The 21,567-nt window shown below is 33.3% G+C and overlaps 1 protein-coding gene across 1 annotated transcript in view; it reads left to right on the plus strand.

Annotated features, from left to right (window-relative positions):
* The window catches only part of mdga1 (MAM domain containing glycosylphosphatidylinositol anchor 1), a 287,756-nt gene extending 273,006 nt beyond the window's left edge, over positions 1 to 14,750 (plus strand). The window contains exon 16 of the mRNA XM_073834571.1: positions 14,589 to 14,750. Coding sequence (XP_073690672.1) covers positions 14,589 to 14,750 — 162 coding nt within the window. The remainder of the gene's footprint in view (positions 1 to 14,588) is intronic.
* Positions 14,751 to 21,567: the final 6,817 nt, after the last annotated feature.

The raw sequence follows: 21,567 nt of genomic DNA on the forward strand, positions 1-21,567 counted from the left end.
ATATATATATATATATATATATATATATATATATATAATTTTTTTTTTTTTTTTTGTTAAAATTTGAGTCATTTACATTTTAGTTATTTTTTGTTATATTTTGTTATTGTATATAGGTTTTATTCATTTTAATTTTGGGTTTATTTGAATACATCAGTTTAAAATAAACGAGACATGCTGCTTTGATAAGTAGCTGAAATATATTTTTTATGTTTTATTTTACATGACTTTTCTTTTTCGGTTGATTCCACAAATCCTCCATTCTGGTGTGTAATTCCTACAATTTTCTCTTTTTTTATTTCAGATTATTTAATAGGGTAAACAGAATGAGTAAATAGAGTAAATTTGGAGTTTATATTGGTCAAATCTGCTCAGCTCTCACTTTGCCATCTGTAGTGGGAAAAACTGATATTTTTCCTTATTTTTCCTCACAGTTAATTTTTTGAAAAAACATTTGTTAGCCTCTCCTCTCTTGGTGCTGTCTCTTCCATTTCACTCAGTAATGCCACGTATTTGACACTTGAAGACATAAATAGATCTTCACCTCTCAACCAGCCCCCAGTTGGCCTCCATCAATCGATGCTAAAGACCAATCCAGGCATTCCTGGACAGTAAGACTTGACAAGTCCGACAGACAGTCGTGTTTCTCCGCTGTCAGTTTGTTTGCTCTGTTCTCATCTCCTCTTTGTTCCTCCATTGACTCTTGCCGTGTGGATCGAGTGACGGCGGAGGCTTGCCGAGAGAAATTAGCATCATTTTCCCACAGAATCTCCAAGAAAAAGGAAGTGCGTCTTTGCATCGTTGCATGAGGCGTCTCACTCATCGCTAAGCCTGATGGATCAAGCAGAATCACAACAGCGTTACTTTATCCGAAAGCTTTACTCGACTGTGCAGATCCATTACATGGGCAGCATGTTTGAGGTTAAACTAAGTGGGATTGATAGTCGAGGGGTTTTTACAGAGATCTAACAGACCTCACAGCGTTACAGGAGCTCTGAGAGATGTGCTACATTAGCTTGGGAGCTGAGAACGGGATCTTAATTAATATGTGACCCTGGACCATAAAACCCCTCATAAGGTTTTTTTTTTTTTTTTTTTTTTTAAGGATAGGACAATATTTGTGACTCGATCTGGCAAAATGAGTCGGAAGTCGCAATAATGTAGAAGAACCTTTAAATGTAATAGATTTTGAAAGGTATTTAGCCTGGATAACGCCAAACCACGTCGATTCGTGGTCTGGGAACCCCATGTTCATTTTCTCGTATTTGAGGCGTGGTTTACGAATGCCCAGAGCCGTTTATTGGGCGCTACGAATGTCTATCAAATGCGCCTGTGCATAGCTCATAGCCAATCGTTTCAATTATACCGGATGATGTATGGGTCTCGCTAAGCCCCGCTGCCTTAGCCACTAACGGGGCTAGTTGATATATGAGGCTTTTGCCAAAGCCTGTTGGTAGCAGGGCAAAAACATCCTTCTCCGTTATGAAATGGTTTAACGCCAAAAGTTGCTCTTTTTTCAAAATAAACTTGCGTTCTAAACTACTTAGAACACTATCTAACTTTGCGTCTGCTGCCATGCTGGATCCATAGTTATAAACAAACTGCTTCGGTGAGTCGCATAGAAGGCGTCATCGTCTTGCTGCTCCCTCCCTGTTATGTGATTGGTTCCCTAACTGAGGTGAAATTTTGGTCCATGGACTCCAGGCTGCCTAGCAGCGTGAATAAAATCGTGCTGCGCGCAAGGCAGCATGGGAATGCCCAGGCTAAAAGATATTAACAAAAAAAAAAAAGTGATTTTCTCAGGTTTTCAATTGGAAAAAGAGAGCAGATGACCATAATTTAAATGGGTATATCTTTAAAACCATTCAAGGTCAATGGGATATCATTTTAAAGCTTATGGTCTCCTCTTTCCAATTTTGAAATTTGGGTCACTGTTACTCATTTTGCTGGATCAGGTCACATTTGTCTAAGTAGTCTGACAACTATTTGAAAATCTGGAATCTGAGGGTGCAAAAAATATAAATATTGACGAAATCGCCTTTAAAATTGTCCAAATCAAGTTCTTAGCAATTACATTTTGATATATTTACGGTAGGACATTTATAAAATATCTTCATGGAACATGATCTTTGCTTAAAATCCTAATGAATTTTGCCATAAAAGAAAATTCTATAATTTGGAACCACACAATGTATTTTTGGCTATTGCTACAAATATACCCATGCTACTTAAGACTGGTTATGTGGTTCAGGTTCACATATGTATATTTCAGCTTATTGTATTCTGATTTATTTTTGTAAAATTACAATGTTTAAATGTCATCTTCATATAGAGATACATTGGTGTCCTCAGGGTTCGTACAAGGTGCTTATAGCACTTGAATTCGACTTTTTGAAAAAGGTACTTGAAAAAAGTGCTTGAATTATTACAAGGCAATGTATTTATGACATAAGTTTTTAATTGTATCAATAAGCACATATTTTTCTAAGCAAAATTCAACAATAAAAAAAAAAAAAACCTTTTTCGCACATATATGAAACATTTACAACTTATAAAAAAATAAAACTTTTATAAAACTATTTTAGAATTTTATTTTTATATGCACTACTGTTCAAAAGTTTGGGATAATGTTTTTTAAAGAAGTCTCTTATGTTCATCAAGGATGAATTTAATTGTTCAAAAATACAGTAAGAACAGTAATATTGTGAAATATTATTGCAATTTTAAATTTATTTTTGCGATGACAAAGCTGGATTTTCATAAGCCATTACTACAATCTACAGATCCTTCAGAAATCATTCTAATATGCTGATTTATTATATACTGTATAAAAATAAAATAAAATAGAAATCTGTTGTAACAATTAATACTTTTATTCACCAGAATTAAAATTGGAATATAATTCTTTAATTCTTAGTGAACATTTCTAGTTCTATATTTCTTACATAAAGACAATGTAATGTTGTAACATCTCCATGTAACCTCTTTTCAATATAAAAAGCACTTAGAGCAACCAATAGAGAAAAAGATAGGTCTTTTGATTTTTTTTTTTATTTCTTCTCATTGACCAACATCAACATATGCTTAATGTACAGTGACAGCTCTGTGGCCGACAGGCTGGACATGGGGCCGCTGAGAGAAGTCTCAAAGGATTTTACACATCGGATCGCTTTTACCACTCGTTACTTTTTCATGCCACTTTATAGAAGATAAAAGACGCCATAATCTTTCATGGCACGGGAACGCACAGTCCGTTTAAAGTCTGGAAGATTACTGCAATAGCTAAACCGAACGTGACTGAAAGAAAAGCTCTGATGAATATTATTATCATCACCCTACCTTCGTATATAAAATTAGTCCTGTCTGCGTAGGTCATTTTCAAATGCTTTTTGAAGTCTTCAGTATTGGATATATATAAAAGGGCATATATTATATACATTATATAAAAAAGGACATTTAGGGCAATAAGATATGCATTTTTTTATTCTAATGTGTTTTCTTCCATTCATAAGCTCTGCTAATGATATAGCCATGGTTTGTGCTCCTCTAGTGTATGTTTGATTGCTCCCCATCTATGACACGGTTTCAAATGGCAGTTAAGGCCAGTTGGTGCTGTACGTGTAAAGGCCCAGTATAGCTGTTCTCTTTTATAGAGCTCTTAAATGCCACCTGCCTGGTATTGGGCTGTTTAACACAACTATAAACGCTTACTACCACAGTCTCCGTAGAATACAGTTTATAAATGCTTTTTAAACTTTATATCCTGCAGTTTAGTAGTATTTTATTTTTTTCCTTTTAACTGCACTTATCCCAGTCAAGGTTTCCAATAGACATGTATTGTATTTAGTATGGCAAGCCGTTTTAGCCTAAAATATATAAGTGTTACGCATCCTAATTGCATTTTTACTAGTAAGAATTTAATTAATTTAATTCCTACTAGTAACAGTGCCAATTAGAGAGCTCCCTAATTAAATTCTTACTAGTAACAATATTAAGCAGCTCTCTAATTGAATTTTTACTAGTAAGAATTCTAATTACAGAGCTCTCTAATTCAATTCTTACTAGTAACAATTCCTATTAGAGAGCTCTACAAATGAATGTTTACTAGTCATATGTCTTCCATTCTTTTTTAATTACAGAGCTCTACAACAGAATTTTTACTAGTAGGAATTTCAATTAGAGAGCTCTACAATTGAGTTCTTACTAGTAACAATTCCAATTAGAGAGCTCTTTAAATCAATATTTACTAGTAATAATTCCAATTAGAGAGCTCATTCAGTTTTTACTAGTAACAATTCTGATTAGAGAGCTTCCTAATTTTTAGGAAAAAAAATTTAAAGATATGTTTAATTGTAGAGCTCCATAATTAAAGAGCTCTCTAATTCAGTTCTTACTAGTAAAAATTGAATTAGTGAGCTCTCTAATCGGAATTCTTTTTAGTAAAAACTGAATAAGAGAGCTTTTTAATTGAAATTATTACTAGTAAATCTTTATTTAGAGAGTTCTCTAATTGTAATTGTAACTAGTAAAAATTGTTTTATAGAGCTCTCTAATTGGCATTGTTACTAGTAGGAATTGAATTATAGAGCTCTCTAATTTAATTGTTACAAGTAAAAATGCCATTACAACAAGTAACCCATAGCCATAAAATGGCTTGCCATAATTTAGTTTACATGATAAATGTGATTTAAACAAATTAACATTAAATGTTGACATGATGATACCAAAAACCATGGGGCTAACTGAGGAGAGTTATGTTTTCCTAAGCGACTGAACCTATAATTTTCTAGTAGGTGACAATACGATCTTAGGAAGTCAGTAAAAGCAGTAACATTTTGAATCCGCTACTAGCTTTTTATTCTTCATCTTCTTAGACTTAATTTTTGAATGCGAGTTCTTCAGACTGATCTCACTTAGTGTGCTGTATCTTTTTAGACTGATCTGACTGATGATTTTTAATCTTCAATTTTAATGAAAACTATAAGAATCCCATAGACTTACATTGACAGAATGTTCAAATGAGCCAACACTATTTAAACTCCAACATTCCAAATTCAAATTTAAACTCCTAGAAGCCCTTGAGACTAAATCAAGCTTTCCTTCTATAGACCTTTTTCCTGAGTAAACGATGAGCGCCGCCATTACGAACTCTAACGTCAGATTGAATGCTTTTCTGTTCCGGTTTCCATAGGAACCGTTTCAAATAGCGTCCAACTGTTTTTAATGTAGCTAACGTCCGCTGCTTCGTGTCATCTACACACTCATTAAAGTGAGGCACTGACAAATGACGGTCATTGCGACATTGCCAAGTGATGGCGCTATGGAGCCATGTGCTTTTTAAAAACATTTTAATAGGTTTAACATTAGTTTATTAGCTCGGAATATACCCTAATTTGACTAGAAACAATGCAGACCGGAAATGCAAAGCATTCTTTCAGTTAAGAGTCGGACTTACTTCCGTGTTCAGGAAAAACGTCTATATATACCATTTCTAATCCATTCAAACTTTGACAACATTCTATTGAATATTTCTAATCTATTTAACTATCTAGCAAAGCCTAGCAACTAGAATAATGCTAGTAACATGCTAATCATGCTAGCAACATGCTAATCATGTTAGAAATATTCTAGCAACTTGTTAATAATGCTAGAATCATGCTAAGCAGGCGCAGTAATATCACACAGCGCCTGAAATTAGTTCCCAGCTAGGTTAGCATTTGCACATGTGCTGTGTGATATTACTCCGCCTGCTGCGTCCATGTTACGGCAGCAAACTTCCTTGACTATTACACCGGAATGGGAGTGTAGTTCCTAATCTTATCGGCCTAGAGAATCGCAGCTTTACATTTTCTGCTGGTATTAGTATATGATATCACTACAGAAGAGGCAAGTTTTAAATAGGACAAATATCGAAACTCGTTGGTCATTTTTGAACGCGATGCTATTGGTCTAATAGGATTCAATGATCTATGCTAAGCTATGCTAAAAGTGATATCGCCAGAACAGGAGAACGGCTGAATGGATTTCAAAACGGTACAAATCAACTTATTAACTCGGGGAGGAGTTGGAGAATGAGCCTATTTCCAAAAAAAGTGGAGTGTTCCTTTAAGAGAAAGTTATTTTTTGAAATTGGAATCTTTTGTAACATTAAATGTGCTTACTGTTACTAGCAGTGTAATGCTTGTGGAATAACAGTATTAATTTCTTAAGATATATAAGTAAATAAGTAGTGTACATTGAAGGTGGTGTTTTCATATATCTAGAGATTATAATATCAATTTGAATCAGTTTTTTTTTTTTTACTTGGATAAGTGGCAAAGAGAACCGCAACCCAATGTGTGGTATCTTTTGTACAGGCAAAAAGCACTACAATTTTCTTCAGAAAATGTCAAAATCTAGTCTAAAGTCTAATGTTTATCTTCCGCATCTCTGAAGTCTTTTTTCCGCATCTTAATGGAAAAGGTCACCGCAGGCAGAAGCGTTTTGTACGTCCGTGTGAAAGATGCCAGCAGGGAAACAAGATGATGACAAAAGCGCAAGAGCTTTACAAAGGAAGAGTTCAGGGAGCGAGGGAGGGCTGGTAATTAGCTTTGCTTAATTATGATTTTCTGAAAAGATTGAGGGAAGAGCAGAGAAAAGCGTCCACTCTGCGAGCGCTGATCCATTTTCACACAGCCCTTTAAGCTCTTTCCTCATCATCTCCTCTTTTCTCTTTATCCTCTTTATCGCTCGCTGGTTTCTCCGCTGATGCTCTCAGCTCTTTGTCGTGTTTGTTATCCATTAACCTCTCCTCTCTGTGTGCTCGAAATTTCCCATCACTCTCACCTCTCGCCTCTCTGCTAGCACTGCTCTCCATAGCCATTGGTTGATGAAATTCACCAGACTGAGAGTCTCTGTTACAGCCTTCAGCAGCTGTTCTGAAACTCTGTTGCTTCCTTCCACATTCAGTGAAGTAGTTCAACCAAAAATGAAAATGAAAAGTTTTACATTGTTTAATTGTTCATTTTAGTGATGAGTTTAAATGGAGAAAAAGAGATTGTTAATGTCTCAAACTGAATGACCTCTATTATTATTTGAAAAATTGTGGTATTTGGTTATTTTATGTTTTTTAAATAAATATCCTAATGCGTATCTAGACTGCATTTATTTAATGAAAAATTCCCTAAAATACTGTAATATATAGGGCCCTATGAAATCTCTTTTATTTTTTCCAAAATTATTATTTTTTCCATTTTAATTTGTCCGGATCCTTTTTTTCCATTTCAAATGTTCGACACTATTTGAATGGTTAAATTAAACATTAATCAAAAAGCATGCCTACTTCATCATGAAATCATGAAACTTTTTAACAGCAATTTATTCAAAGTTTAACAAAAAACATTTTTTGACCTTTTTTATTTTTTTCCCAATTTCTGTTTTTTTTCCCCCAAAATTGATTTTTTTCTTCCATTTTAATTTTTTTGTATTCTGTTTTTTTTTTTTTCATTTTAATTTTTCTAGATTCTGTTTTAATGGTTAAATTAAAAGCATGTCTAATTAAATTAAATCATGAAACATTTAAACAGCAATTTATTAAAAGATTACCAAAAATTACATTTTAAGACCCTATAAAATCTGTTTTATTTTTTCAAATTTCAGTTTTATTTATTTATTTTTCAAATTCATTTTTTTAAAATACTAATTTCCACTTTATTTTTCTACACTCTATATTAATGGTTAAATTGAAAAAATATTAATAAATATCCAAAACCATGTCTAATTAATTGAAATCATAAAACATTTTAACAATTTATTAAAAGTTTAACAAAAATTTAATTTTAAAGGCGTTATGAAATATGTTTTTTTTCCAGATTCTCTTTTTTCAACTTTTTTTTTTTCAACTTTTTTTTTTACCAAATTCAAAAAAAAAATTTCTATTTAAATTTTTCTGAAATACAGTTTTATTTTATTTTTTCACTAAATTCTGTGTTTTCTATTTATTTTCTGGAATAAATTTTAATAGTTTTATTACATTTTAATAATCAAAAGCATGTCTAATTAATTGATTATTATAAATATATAATTTTTTTTTTTTTTTTTTTTTCAGAAATGCTCTTTTGTGAATTTATATTTTCCAGTAAAAGATTTTCTGGTAAATATTTATTTTTTGTTACATTTTAATAATAATTTTATTTGATTTAAGTATACTTGTACTGACCTACTTTTAATTTACTCGGTGATGTTCCACATTATACAGCAAATTGTATTTTTCTGACTGGATTCCGCAATTTCCGCATTTTCCATGTCACGGAAATCATAGGGCCCTAGAAATATTATGACAATTCATAATAGCTGTTTTATATTTCAATAGATTTTAACATTTAATTTATTCCTCTGATGCAAAGCTGAATATTCGGCATCATTACTCCTGTCTTTAGTGTCACACGATCCTTCAAAAATCATTCTAATAAGCTGATTTGCTAAGGTTTTGAAATTTAAACAAAGTTTTAAAAAACAGCAATTGTTTGAAATAGAAATATCAAGCCTTTATTTTCACTTTTGAAAATCTTAGTGACTCCAAACGTTTGAACGCTAGTGCCTTTTTTTTTTCTTGATAAATAAAAGAAGCATGTATTTCTCTGAACAATCCAGGGTTTTTATATAATAGGGCTTTTTTGTACCCCTAGTTTGGATAAATATGCATAAACCTGCTTTAAAAAATAAATGTGCATTTTTAAGTCCATACGATAGTCTTGTGGTGAACAAACCAAAATGTAAGTTCTTATTCACAGAAAACATAAGCAAAAGTCATTTAGACAATTTATCAGGTGCTTTTTGACAGCGCCTGGTCCTTGTATGTTTTTTTAAGTAGCTATGATATTATTCACCTTTTGCGTTCCACAAAAGTTAGAGCGACAGAATTTGCTTGAACTGTTTCTTTAAGTTCAGCTTCACCTCCATCTCTCCTCCGTTCTCTGTCCTCACCCCAATCTAATGAACACGGAGCTAGAGAGGCGTCTACATGCCTACGCCTCTCAGACGCCGCGCATAATTGTTTCTTTCTGTCTCCGCTGGCATCTGAGCTCATATGTGAGAGGTGAATGGTCTGTCATACTCTTAATGAGCTCAACCCACTAAAGTCAACTCTGCTCTGCCCGTCAGAGGAAGCCATTTGCATTAACGAACAGAGAGAAAACACACATCGCCTCACCTACCAATTACTGCTACAACCAGCTATGGCGAGATCTCTTTGTGCATGTTTTGCGTGTTTGTGTTTGCTTTCTGAGCGTGTTTTTATGCATACAGTGACCTTGTAATTGTGGAAGTGTAGCTCGAGTTAAATGCGTTCTGTGTGTGTTTGAAAGTCTGGGCTTGTAATGCAGGAATATATATTCAGGTGAGTAGATATGCTTATGGAGCGCCGCTTGACATTGCCCTAATGATGTCGTGTCACCCGCCGTCCACTGTGGCCCCGCAGCCAATTAGCACAGTCAGAGAGACTGTTTTACACACACAAGACAAATCAAATTACCCATCTGCCCTCATCCCTTGATCCCGCTCAGCCTCTGTTATTTATTCAGCGTCACTCGTTCATTTGGACATCGCAGGATGATGCTGCATGTGTCTGCGTGTGTTGTGTTGATAAAAGTGCACGGGTCAAGAGGGTGTGCACTTAACAAAGTATGCTATTTTCACTTGGTCAAGTGTGTGAACCATACTAGAAGGTGTCATTTTAGGCTGAATACAATAGTCACACTGTCTCTCTCTGCTTCAAATCATGTGGAAATGATCATATGCTCTAAGAAAAAAGTACAAAGCTGACACTAGGGTGGTACATTTTTAAAAGATGAAAAAGAGGTGAATTCAGGTTGATTAAGATGCTTTTTGCCATTGAATTGACTGTCAAAAAGTGTTCCAATCAACCTGAATTCACCTACTGATTATACACTTTAGGTGCTAATATGTGCTTTTAAAGTAGTAATATGTACCTGTAAGGTAATAATATGTACCATTTAGGGGTAAATACAGAGCAAACATGTATCTTTAGCTTTTGTTCCTTAGGATACAGCTTTGTACCTTTGTCTGAAAGTGTATTTATTAGGTCAATGCACATAAATGCTGCCACAGTGGAATTTACTTTGAGGGTGAGAAGTTAGAAAGGTATCATTTCTAAAGTATAAAATATGGCATTAAAGATGCATCAGTGTTATTTTAGTGTTTATATATGGGCTATGGTTCAAAGTCAGAGTTGGAAATGTCTTGAAAGAAATGTGTATATATTTATATTTTTATGTGTATTTTCATGTGTAATTTATATTATTGGTTTTATTTTGAATCCAATTTTTCTTTGTAAAAGACAAAAAGTTGGCCATACTGATTTCGAAATTAAGGAATCATTAGTTTGACTATACATTGAACCAAAAACTATCATAACATCATAGTTGATAATTCAATATACTTTATTTTTGACATAGCATCCTATGTTTTGGTTGCGACAGTAATGCTTTGGTAGCTACCACATAACATTGCAGAATTTGAACTTGCATACTAACACAAACTAAAATACAAAAAATGTGCATAACCATACAAAAATTGTGTTTATTTCCCCCAAATATGAGAATTAAGTGTTCCCTTTTGTCACTACCAAAACAATGATGACATGTTTTGGTCTAAGATTTGAATACTTAAATGATTTTTAAATGTGTTTTTAGTTGGTTGTGGGATAGCAGTTTACACCAGTTCTGTAGAATTTATATGTATATATGTCATATTTAGAATTAGCTTTTACCTTTATTTTTTTTTCCATTCTATTTTTTTATTTATTTATTATATTTTTGTTTCAGCTCTGTTTTTGTTTTATATAAATTTTTTCTTTATTTTTTATTATTATTCCTTTTTTTTAAATATTACCATAGCTTGTCATCATTGTTTCTGTTTTAGTTCAGTTTTGGTTTTTATTTATTAGCAATTTAAGTGTTTAAACTATTTCTGTTTTCATTGAAAATCTTTTTTTCATTTTGCCTTTATTTTAATTAAAAGAGAAAAATGTTAGCCCTTGCATTCCATTACCTGTGCCCATAAAAGCTCTCCAAATTTTGTCCATGTTATGCAAAAGTTCTTCTAACCTTAAAGCTTAAAACACTTAAAATCAAAAGCCATTCTGTGAAGTTTGAGAAGGTCCGAATTGCTTTAGGCCTGTTTTAAGGGGCTGTGGGTGGATTAAATGTATTGAATCGCTCTGTTCACTTTTGCTCATTTATACATTTCAATTACTTGTGCGTTAGTCCGCCAGCTGGGGTTTAGAGGTGTGTGTGTGTTTGTCTGGGGAGGGGGTAATTCTGTAAGCTCCAGTTAGACTGAACGTGGCTCTGACATGGATCTGATTAGCTCTCTGCAGTGAGCTTCAGAGCTGCTGTAATTAAGCTGTCAGTCAAACACAGCTTACATGGCGAGGAAATAAATACCAGCAAAGAATGGGGGGCGAAACTTATTATTATGATTTTACAGGCCAATATGCAATTATTTTATAACTTTACTGTACAAACGTTTGATATAGTACTGTGTTATTTTTAATGTGCAAAAACGTTCAATTGTGACCAGGGTCTTGTATCATTCAGCATTCAAGTTGTACTGAGAATGTGTTCAAATTCCAGTTCATGCTTTTAAATTGAGACGAGCTGCAGTATTATAATTTGTATTTATGGCTAAAGAAATGTAGTTCCTAAAAGGGGTGTTGGATGCTCATTTTGCACAAGTCGGTATGATTCTTTAGGGTTTTCCAGGGCTCTACAGTGTGACCATTTCATTCGCATTTGCAACTGAAAACTACTGCGTACGACTATTAAAAAATATTTAGGAGCACCATGTGTGACTGACCCAATCAGCATATTTGTGTTTGCACTAAGGGGTGCTTTAAGGGTTTCTATGTGTTTTTGCAACGTTGAGTAATGTATCACAGACGTATCTCACGATTAACAGCTTTTAATCATTTTTAAGGGAGTTTGTAAATGAGATAATAATTTAATACAACAGGTAAATAAACAAGAAGTTATTATTAAGTCTGACTATAACACTATTGCTTGATTTTGCTCTATTTCTTCGTCACAACTGAGTCGCTGCGCATCTCCATTCAAACACAAAGGTGTTTCGTTTATGAATGAACATGCGTTTTTTAACGAATCTAGTGAAGTGATTTAATTTCCCATTCATAAAGACAGTCACTTGCTTTATTCCTGAATGAATCGGCCGTTCGAACGAATCAAATAAATGATATATTATTAAATCTAATGCCACCATTTACTGGCAGATTTAGTTTAATTTTTAAAGTATCTTTTCAGGTTTTTAAATTGTTTAATATTTCTGCATTCAATTTTTAACTAATTTTGTTAATACTGATTTAATTTGATTGGTAACTTATTCTTATCCTACATGTTCTTATTCTGTTGTTATTTAAGTTTTAAAAACTAAAAATATATCTTTTTTTTTTAATTTGACACATACAGTAAGATGATATGCTTTTAATAAAGTTAGAAAAATTCCATTACAAAGATAAAAACAAAATCCCCTTGTAAATCACTTTAAGGAGTTAAATATCATCTCGTAATAGGAAGGCTAATTTTTTTTTTTCTGATTATTGTTTAGAACGAGCTCCTGAAATTTTGGCTGTGCTTCTAAATTGTTTAAGTTAGGAGCACAAGTGCTCTTAAAAATAAAAGTAAAAACATCCTTTTTACCCTGTCAAAAACAGCTCTGTTCAAAGCGACCTGTTTCAGTGAATGCTAATGAGCTACTGCTCACCCCTCCCCCTCTTTCATTTTTGTGTGTATTTGGTGGAACATTAACATCAAAAACAAAAGTAATCCACTGCATCTTCAGTGGCTCGTATCGGGAGAAAATGAAAACTCTTAAGTTCACTTTTACATTCAACTACTAAACACCTGCATTGCTTACGAGACGAGAGTGTTGAGAATATGGCAGTCACAGGGCTCTATGCTTACTTTTCTTGTTAGGAGCACATTCAAAACAATAATCAAAAAATCTGATAAAAAAAAAAGTAGCCTTCCCATTACGAGGTGATACTCCTTATAAAAGTGATTTACAGGGAATTTTGTTTTTACCTTTTCATATGTTTAATGAGGCTCAGAGGTGGCATTAGTGCAATCAAATTAATAAATTCATGTCGAGATCAATGTTTTAAATATAAAATTTTGAATACAGAAATATTAAATCAATTATATAACTGAAAAGATACTTTAAAAATTAAACTAAATCTGGCGGCAAGTCACTGATTTAATTACTGAATCATAGCATTCTTTTGATTCCTTTGAACGGCTGATTCATTCAGGAATAAAGCAAGTGACTGTCTTTATGAATGGGAAATTGAATCATTCCGCTAGATTTGTTTAAAAACAAACATTCATTCATAAACAAAACAACGCTGTGTTTGAGTGGAGATGCGCAGCGGCTCAGCTGTGACTTGTTTCAGACTACTTTTGACAACAAAACAGAGCAAAATCAGTCAATAGTGTTATAGTCAGACAATGTAAGTCACTTAATAATAACTTCTTGTTTATTTACCTGTTGTATTAAATCAATATCTCATTTATAAACTCCCTTACAAATTATTAAAAGCTGTCACTCATCTTAGTTTGCGATCTCAAAGCTCTATTATAATCAAAGCTCTCTATACTGCACAATCAATTATTTACACTCTCTCTCTTGTTTATGAAATGATTTGTGAGATACGTTTGTGAAACATTAGGCAACGTTGCAAAAACACATAGAAACCTTTAAAGCTCCCCTGAGCACAAACACAAATATGCTGATCGGGTCAGTCGCACATGGTGCTCCTAAATATTTTTTTATAGTCGCACGCAGTAGTTTTCATTAGCAAATGCGAGTGAAATGGTCGCACTATAGAGCCCTGGGACAGCATACAACTGGCTGAGGGCAGAAATATGCTAATAAGGGACAGTCCATCAGTGGTTGTGGGCGGGGCCTGAGCAATATGACATCGTAATGCTCAGAAAATCAAAACGGCTTGATAATTGAGACTGTTTAGGTTTTGGGCTATTTAAAAAAAGAGGAACGAATAATCGTTAAAATCAAGTGTTTTTCTACCATTTTTCTGCCATGTACGGTATACAGTGTTAATAAATAAATGTTTTGATGGTCATGTTAATTGCTTTGACAGTAGTTTGGATCATTATGTCAAATCAGTTATGTATAAGGGAATAAACATGCATATCTATTTTTGTCAGACAGCTTGTTTATTAAATTGAACTTTAATTAAATCCTCTTCCTGGCATTCCAAATCAAGTTATTTAGCTTCCTGTGTTCAATTTAAATTCACACTCATACTTTTTAAAATCAGTCAGTACTTAGGGAGACCCGAGTTCATTTGATGATGGTTCAGTTTGTATGAATTTTATCCATCACTAGTCGTGACGTCCTAAACAAAAGTGAAATGTTGCAATTAATTTGTCTTTCTATGTGTGTGTGTTTGATGGGAATGTAAGACGTGACTTGACAAATGTCTGTTTTAATGGACTTTAGAGCAGAAGTGTCACGGATGAGACGGCTGTCTAACTCCAGTTTCTCTTTGTCAGGTGGTGTTCGAAGGTATCCGTGGAAACGGCTTTGAGGGAGACATCGCTATCGATGACGTTTCTGTTACCAAGGGGAAATGCAAACAAAAGGATAGCGTGGACAAAACGGGTCTGTACCATCCGCACAAAAACACACAACTTTATCATATCCCTTCATGTTGATGTAACTAAAAGCCACATTACCAGTCATTGCACAGATCTTTTTTTTTTTTTGAGTCTTAAAGTGAGAGAAAAAGACAAAAGCCTGTGAGTGATGAAACTGTGCTGAGAACTGACCTTAAACCAATCTTAATCATCCTTATGTTGTTGCAAGACTTACTTTCTTCTGTTGATCACAAATGGAAAACATTTTAAAGTGTGTAAGTAATCGATACAATGCAAAGTTTGAAGTCATACAGATCTTGACATCCACTCTAGCTCTTCTTTGTAAATGTTCATGAGAAAAGTGAGGTCGAATTTGTGAAAAAAAAAAAAAAAAATTCAGTGATTGGCTGACTCGGTTCTCAAAACTGTTTTGAATGATGCATTCATGATTCAGCAGCAGTTGACCTTGTACAGCAATTTTCCTTTTTTTTTAAATTGAGTTTTTAAATTGAAAACTTTTGAATGAAGACATGATTCAGAAGCCCAAACTAAGCTAAAATTGCTGTAAATCAATCTGATCTGTATAACAGTATAGCAGACTGCCATTCAAAAGTTTAAGAAGTCTCTTATGCTCATCAAAAGTTCCATTTATATCAAAGATACATAAATTTAAAATAATACTTTTCTATTTAAATACACTTCAAATGAATTTTCATTTCTTCAGTGTCACACAATCCTTCAAAAATCATTCTTAAATTCTTTTTTTTTTTTAATCAGTGTTGGAAACACTTGTGTTGTCAAATATGTTTTAAAACCTGCGATATTTTTTTCATGATTCTTTGTTGAATAAAACGTTCAAAAGAACTGCATTTATTCAAAATATGTATTTTTTAACAATAGTCTTTACTATATTGTTTTAATAAATTTAAAACAACCTTGCTGAATTAAAGTATTAATTTCTTTCAAAGAAAGAAAGAAAACATTAACTGACCCCAAAATTTGAATGGTAGTGTATATTGTTACAAAATATTTCTATTTTAAATAAATGCTGTTCTTTTTAATGTTTTATTAATCAAAAAACCCTGAAAAAAGTATCACTCGTTCCAAAAAAAATATTAAACAGCGCAGCTGTTTCCAACATTGATAATAAATCAGCATATTAAAATGATTTTTAAAGGATCATGTGACACTAAAGACTGGAGTAATGATGATAAAATTCAGCTTTGCATCACAGAAATAAATTCTTAATCAAACAAACACAGCCTTGATGAGCAGAAAAAAAATATTTAAAAAATATTAAGATGTTCCAAAACTTTTGAATGGCAGTGTACATAAAATGCATATAAATGTCAGTCACTCTATATCTCGCAATAATATGTCTATGGATATATAAAATATATAATTATTATTATTATTATGGATAATTAAGTTCATTTAATCCAGTAAATGTTTATCTTGAAAAATATAACTGAAAATATAAAAGTTATCATTTCGTTTACTTTATAAAGATTTCACATCAAAAAGACACATTGAACCATGACCTGAACTTGGGTGTTTTTTAAAGTTTTTTTCTTGCTAAAAAATATTAACTATTAATCAGACAGCAGAAGTCATGTAGAAGATTTCAGCAAAGAGTTTTCAGCAGTTTTCAAAAATGGTACAACAGGTTTCAAAGAGTAAAGAGTTCACTGGAGGTGAAAATAATTACTAAAATAATGAGATTTAAATGTGCTTCTCACACAGCTGTCACATGACTTCAAAAGACTAGAAAGTACAAGTCAACTCTCGTTTTTATGGTGCTTTTGTATTCTTTTTTAAGCTTTTAATAAAACAGACAGGATATCAAATGGTTTGACATGAGAGTAAATGATGACAGGATTTGAATTATTGCAACAGAACTGTTTTAGAGCTGAACTGTCAGTAAGTAAGATGTGCCAGGATTGTGTCTAGCGCACCAGTGCGGGGTTACTGATGGTGGAGGCAGCTGTAGTGGGCTGCAGGGGCTCGGGCCTGGGGCCCAGCTCTGGCTTCTTCTCACCTCGTGCAGCCCTCTGATGGTGCGGCAGGCCTCGGGTCTCCTCCTGAATGCTGATCTTGGCACATGATGGGTGTGAATGCATGCACACAGACAGGAAAAGGCCCAGCGCCAGACTCTCTAAGAGAGCGAGAGAGACAGGGCAGCTGTCCAGAACACCATCCTCCTCAAAACCCACCAGATGAATTGATAAATGATCATTCTCATTACTGTAATGCAGGAAAATAGACTGATTCATTTATGCTTTACAATGCATAATATAATAAATTACCATTTATTGCCTCTAAATGAATATACAGTCGTGGCCAAAAGTTTTGAGAATTACATAAATATTGGAAATTGGAAAAGTTGCTGCTTAAGTTTTTATAATAGCAATTTGCATATACTCCAGAATGTTATGAAGAGTGATCAGATGAATTGCATAGTCCTTCTTTGCCATGAAAATTAACTTAATCCCCAAAAAAAACTTTCCACTGCATTGTTAAGAAGGCTTCAGGGCGTCCAAGAAAGTCCAGCAAGCGCCAGGATTGTCTCCTAAAGAGGATTCAGCTGCGGGATCCGAGTGCCACCAGTGCAGAGCTTGCTCAGGAATGGCAGCAGGCAGGTGTGAGCGCATCTGCACGCACAGTGAGGCCAAGACTTTTGGAAGATGGCCTGGTGTCAAGAAGGGCAGCAAAGAAGCCACTTCTCTCCAAAAAAAAAAAACATCAGGGACAGATTGATCTTCTGCAAAAAGTATGGCGAATGGACTGCTGAGGACTGGGGCAAAGTCATATTCTCCGATGAAGCCTATTTCCGATTGTTTGGGGCATCTGGAAAAAGGCTTCTCCGGAGAGGAAAAGGTGAGCGCTACCATCAGTCCTGTGTCATGCCAACAGTAAAGCATCCTGAGATCATTCATGTGTGGGGTTGCTTCTCATCCAAGGGAGTGGGCTCACTCACAATTTTGCCCAAAAACACAGCCATGAATAAAGAATGGTACCAAAACCCTCCACCCTCCACCCTCCAACAGCAACTTCTTCCAACAACAGTTTGGTGAAGAACAATGCATTTTCCAGCACGATGGAGCACCGTGCCATAAGGCAAAAGTGATAACTAAGTGGCTCGGGGACCAAAACGTTGAAATTTTGGGTCCATGGCCTGGAAACTCCCCAGATCTTAATCCCATTGAGAACTTATGGTCAATCCTCAAGAGGCGGGTGGACAAACAAAAACCCACTAATTCTGACAAACTCCAAGAAGTGATTATGAAAGAATGGGTTGCTATCAGTCAGGATTTGGCCCAGAAGTTGATTGAGAGCATGCCCAGTCGAATTGCAGAGGTCCTGAAAAAGAAGGGCCAACACTGCAAATACTGACTCTTTGCATAAATGTCATGTAATTGTCGATAAAAGCCTTTGAAACGTATGAAGTGCTTGTAATTATATTTCAGTACATCACAGAAACAACTGAAACAAAGATCTAAAAGCAGTTTAGCAGCAAACTTTGTGAAAACTAATATTTGTGTCATTCTCAAAACTTTTGGCCACGACTGTACACTGCTGATCAAAAGTTTGTTTAAATATTTTAGAAGTTGCTAAATCTTATCAAAGCTTATCAAAAATACAGTAAAAACTGTAATATTGTGATATTTTCTTTTTTTTTTTTGTATACTCCTGTATCTTTTTTGTATTATTCCAGTGATGCAAAGCTGAATTTTTAGCATCATTACTCCAGTCTTCAGTGTCACATGGTCCTTCAGAAATCATTCTAATATGCTGATTTGCTGCCCAAGATACATTTCTTATATTTTCAACAGCATAACCAGTTTTAAAATTGATAATAATGTTAAAAAAAAAAAAATATATATATATATATATAATTTTTTTTTTTTAAAATAATACATACTGCCATTTAAAAGTTTGGGATTAGTATGCTAAGTTCCATTAATTTAAATAGAGAAAAATGTAATATTATAAAATATTATTGCATTTTAAAATAAGTTTTCTATTTTAATATACTTTAAAATATAATTTATTTCTTTGATGCGAAGCTGAAAATTTCATCAACCATTACTCCAGTCTTCAGTGTCACATGATCCTTCAGAAATAAATCTAAAATGCTAATTTATCAATTTTGGAAACAGTTGTGCTGCTTAATTTTTTTTGAAACCTGTGATACTTTTTTCAGGATTCTTTGAATAAAAAGTTAAAATGAACAGCATTTATTCAAAATAGATATTTTTTTCTAACAATATAAGTCTTTACTATCACTTTTTTTGATCAATTTAACACATCCTTGCTGAAAAAAAGTAATAATAATAATTCATTTATTTGTAGAGCACTTTTCATACATAAAATACAACTCAAAGTGCTTCACAAGCATAAAACAAATATTAAAAACAAGAACAATATTAGATAATCAAAGCTTTAAATAAATTCAAGTATTCATTTCTTTCAAAGAAATTAATACTTGTTGTTCTTTTTAATGTTTATTCGAAGAATCCTGAAAAAAGTATCACAGGTTCCAAAAAATATAATAATAATAATATTAAAGGTGCCATAGAATGGAAAACTGTGTTTACCTTGGCATAGGTAAATAATAACAGTTCAGTAACATACCATGAGTCTCAAACACCATTGTTTCCTCCTTCTTATATAAATCTAGTATTTGCAAAAGACCACCAAAAAATAGGTAAATTCCAACATAACAGACTGTTTCGCAACATCCCCGGGATCGTTAATAGTTACATTGCAGTACAAAAGATTTCACTTACCACATAAACAGAAAGATGACTGCGCTGATGATGGCGGATGATTTACGGATCCCGAATTTTACTGACAAGCAGCTGAACTTGTGTGGTAAGTAGCACTCCCTCTGCATTATAACGTTACATAGAGCACATGGATCACAATAATGAGACTAAAATGTCGGCGATTCAAAACGGCAGATTCAACAAACCACATATTAAAAGCAGCTAGAGCTCCTAATTAAATATATATTTTTGTCAATGTGCCAGCTATAGAGATGAGCAGCTCTGTGAAACATCCAATCAGAGCAGAGCTCATTAATATTCATGAAGCTTCCAAATAAGGCAATAACAGAGCATTTCATTCTAGAGACAAATCCTAGGGTTGTAAATGGACCTGTAAAACCGTTTCTAGAGATTTTTTGCCCTTTCCTATGACATATACCTTCTATGTAGATATCAGAAAACAATTTAAAATATTCTCTCAATGCATTCTATGGCCCCTTTAAGCAGCACAACTGTTTCAAACAATGATAATAAATCAGCATATTTTCATGATTTCTGAAGGATCGTGTGACACTGAAGACTGGAGTAATGATGCTGAAAATTCAGCTTTGCATCACGGGAATAAATTCTATTTAAAAGTATATTAAAATTGAAAACAACTATTTTAAATTGCAATAATATTTCACAATATGACTGTTTTTTCTGGATTTGTAATTAAATAAAGGCAGTCTTGATTAGCTGAAAAGTCGTCTTTAAAAAAACATTAAAAATCTTTTGAACGCCAGTATAGTTATAGTTTTTTCTTTTGATTTGATCAAATATGACCTGTCACAAAGATAATTAAGAAATAAACACTTCTTCTGTCCGATGGATATAGACTACAGCACTGCTGCCATTATTTCACACAAATGAAAGATGTTGTGGAACCATTTAAAGCAATAATTTTGAAACACAGCTTTCTTTATTATGAGCGCTTCTAGGAAAGAAATCTAACAGCCACCTCAAGTGATATCCGAGAAGTTTCAAAGCATACAGCATCAAACCGCATTCAGTGTCGATGGCAGCGGCTCCTTATCAGCCAACCTTGAAGATAATACAGACACTCCAGCAGAGAGCAGCTCTCCCTGGTACCAGAAAAAATAATGAAACTTCAACATTACCCTTTACACAGCATTATGCTTATTATATATACAGAGACATGCAGCAAGACAAAACTAATATATATGTAAAATATCAATATAAATGTAAAGTAAAAATGAATATGAAGACTATATTAGCAAATAAGAATATATGAATATGACTAGATGAGTATATATAGATAATGAATCGGTCCCATTTTATATTAAGTGGCCTTAACTACTATGTACAACAAACAATGTTCAGGATTACTCTCTTGACATGAGATAGATCCACAACTATCATCCTCAAAAACTGCAAGATACACAATTACCAAAAAAATATTCAGATCAATGCAAGAACAATTAATAAAAAAAAATGAATGCATACTATTAGAGCTATGAAGAGTATACCAGAAACCGCCCTTAAAAATGATCTCACATCGCTGTGTGTCACACAGTCTTTTATACAATAATTTCTTGAATCAAAGACCTGAATCCCCATCACATTTTCAGGGCAGAGTGATTTTTGATAGATTGAAGTCTTGACCTTTTTGATCTGAATATTAAAAATGGCAAAACCCTTATTCTTACTTTGTAATACCTGTCGAGAACATGTCCTGGTCATATTTCATATCAGGATCAAAAGATAAGATATATAAGCCAGGTTTTTAAGACTGTTAGGTATTTCTAGTTCTTATTGTCATAATGCAAAACATCTCATTCTTTTAGTGTAATATGAAAAATTATTTATTAATTAAATGTTATAGATAAATAAATAAAAAAAAAACTCAAAAGTAAAATTTGTGATTGCATTACAGTAATAAAAAATAGGCTTTATTTTTATGCAAATATGCACTGCTGTTTAAAAGTTTGGGATCAGTAAGATTTTTAATGTTTTTTAAAGAAGTCTCTTATGCTCATCAAGGCTGCATTTGCAAAAAACAGTAAGATAGTGAAATATTATTGCAATTTAAAATACCAGTTTTCTATTTTAATGTACTTTAAAAT

Source organism: Garra rufa, chromosome 2 (assembly GCF_049309525.1).
Source record: "Garra rufa chromosome 2, GarRuf1.0, whole genome shotgun sequence".
NCBI classification, from domain to species: domain Eukaryota; kingdom Metazoa; phylum Chordata; class Actinopteri; order Cypriniformes; family Cyprinidae; genus Garra; species Garra rufa.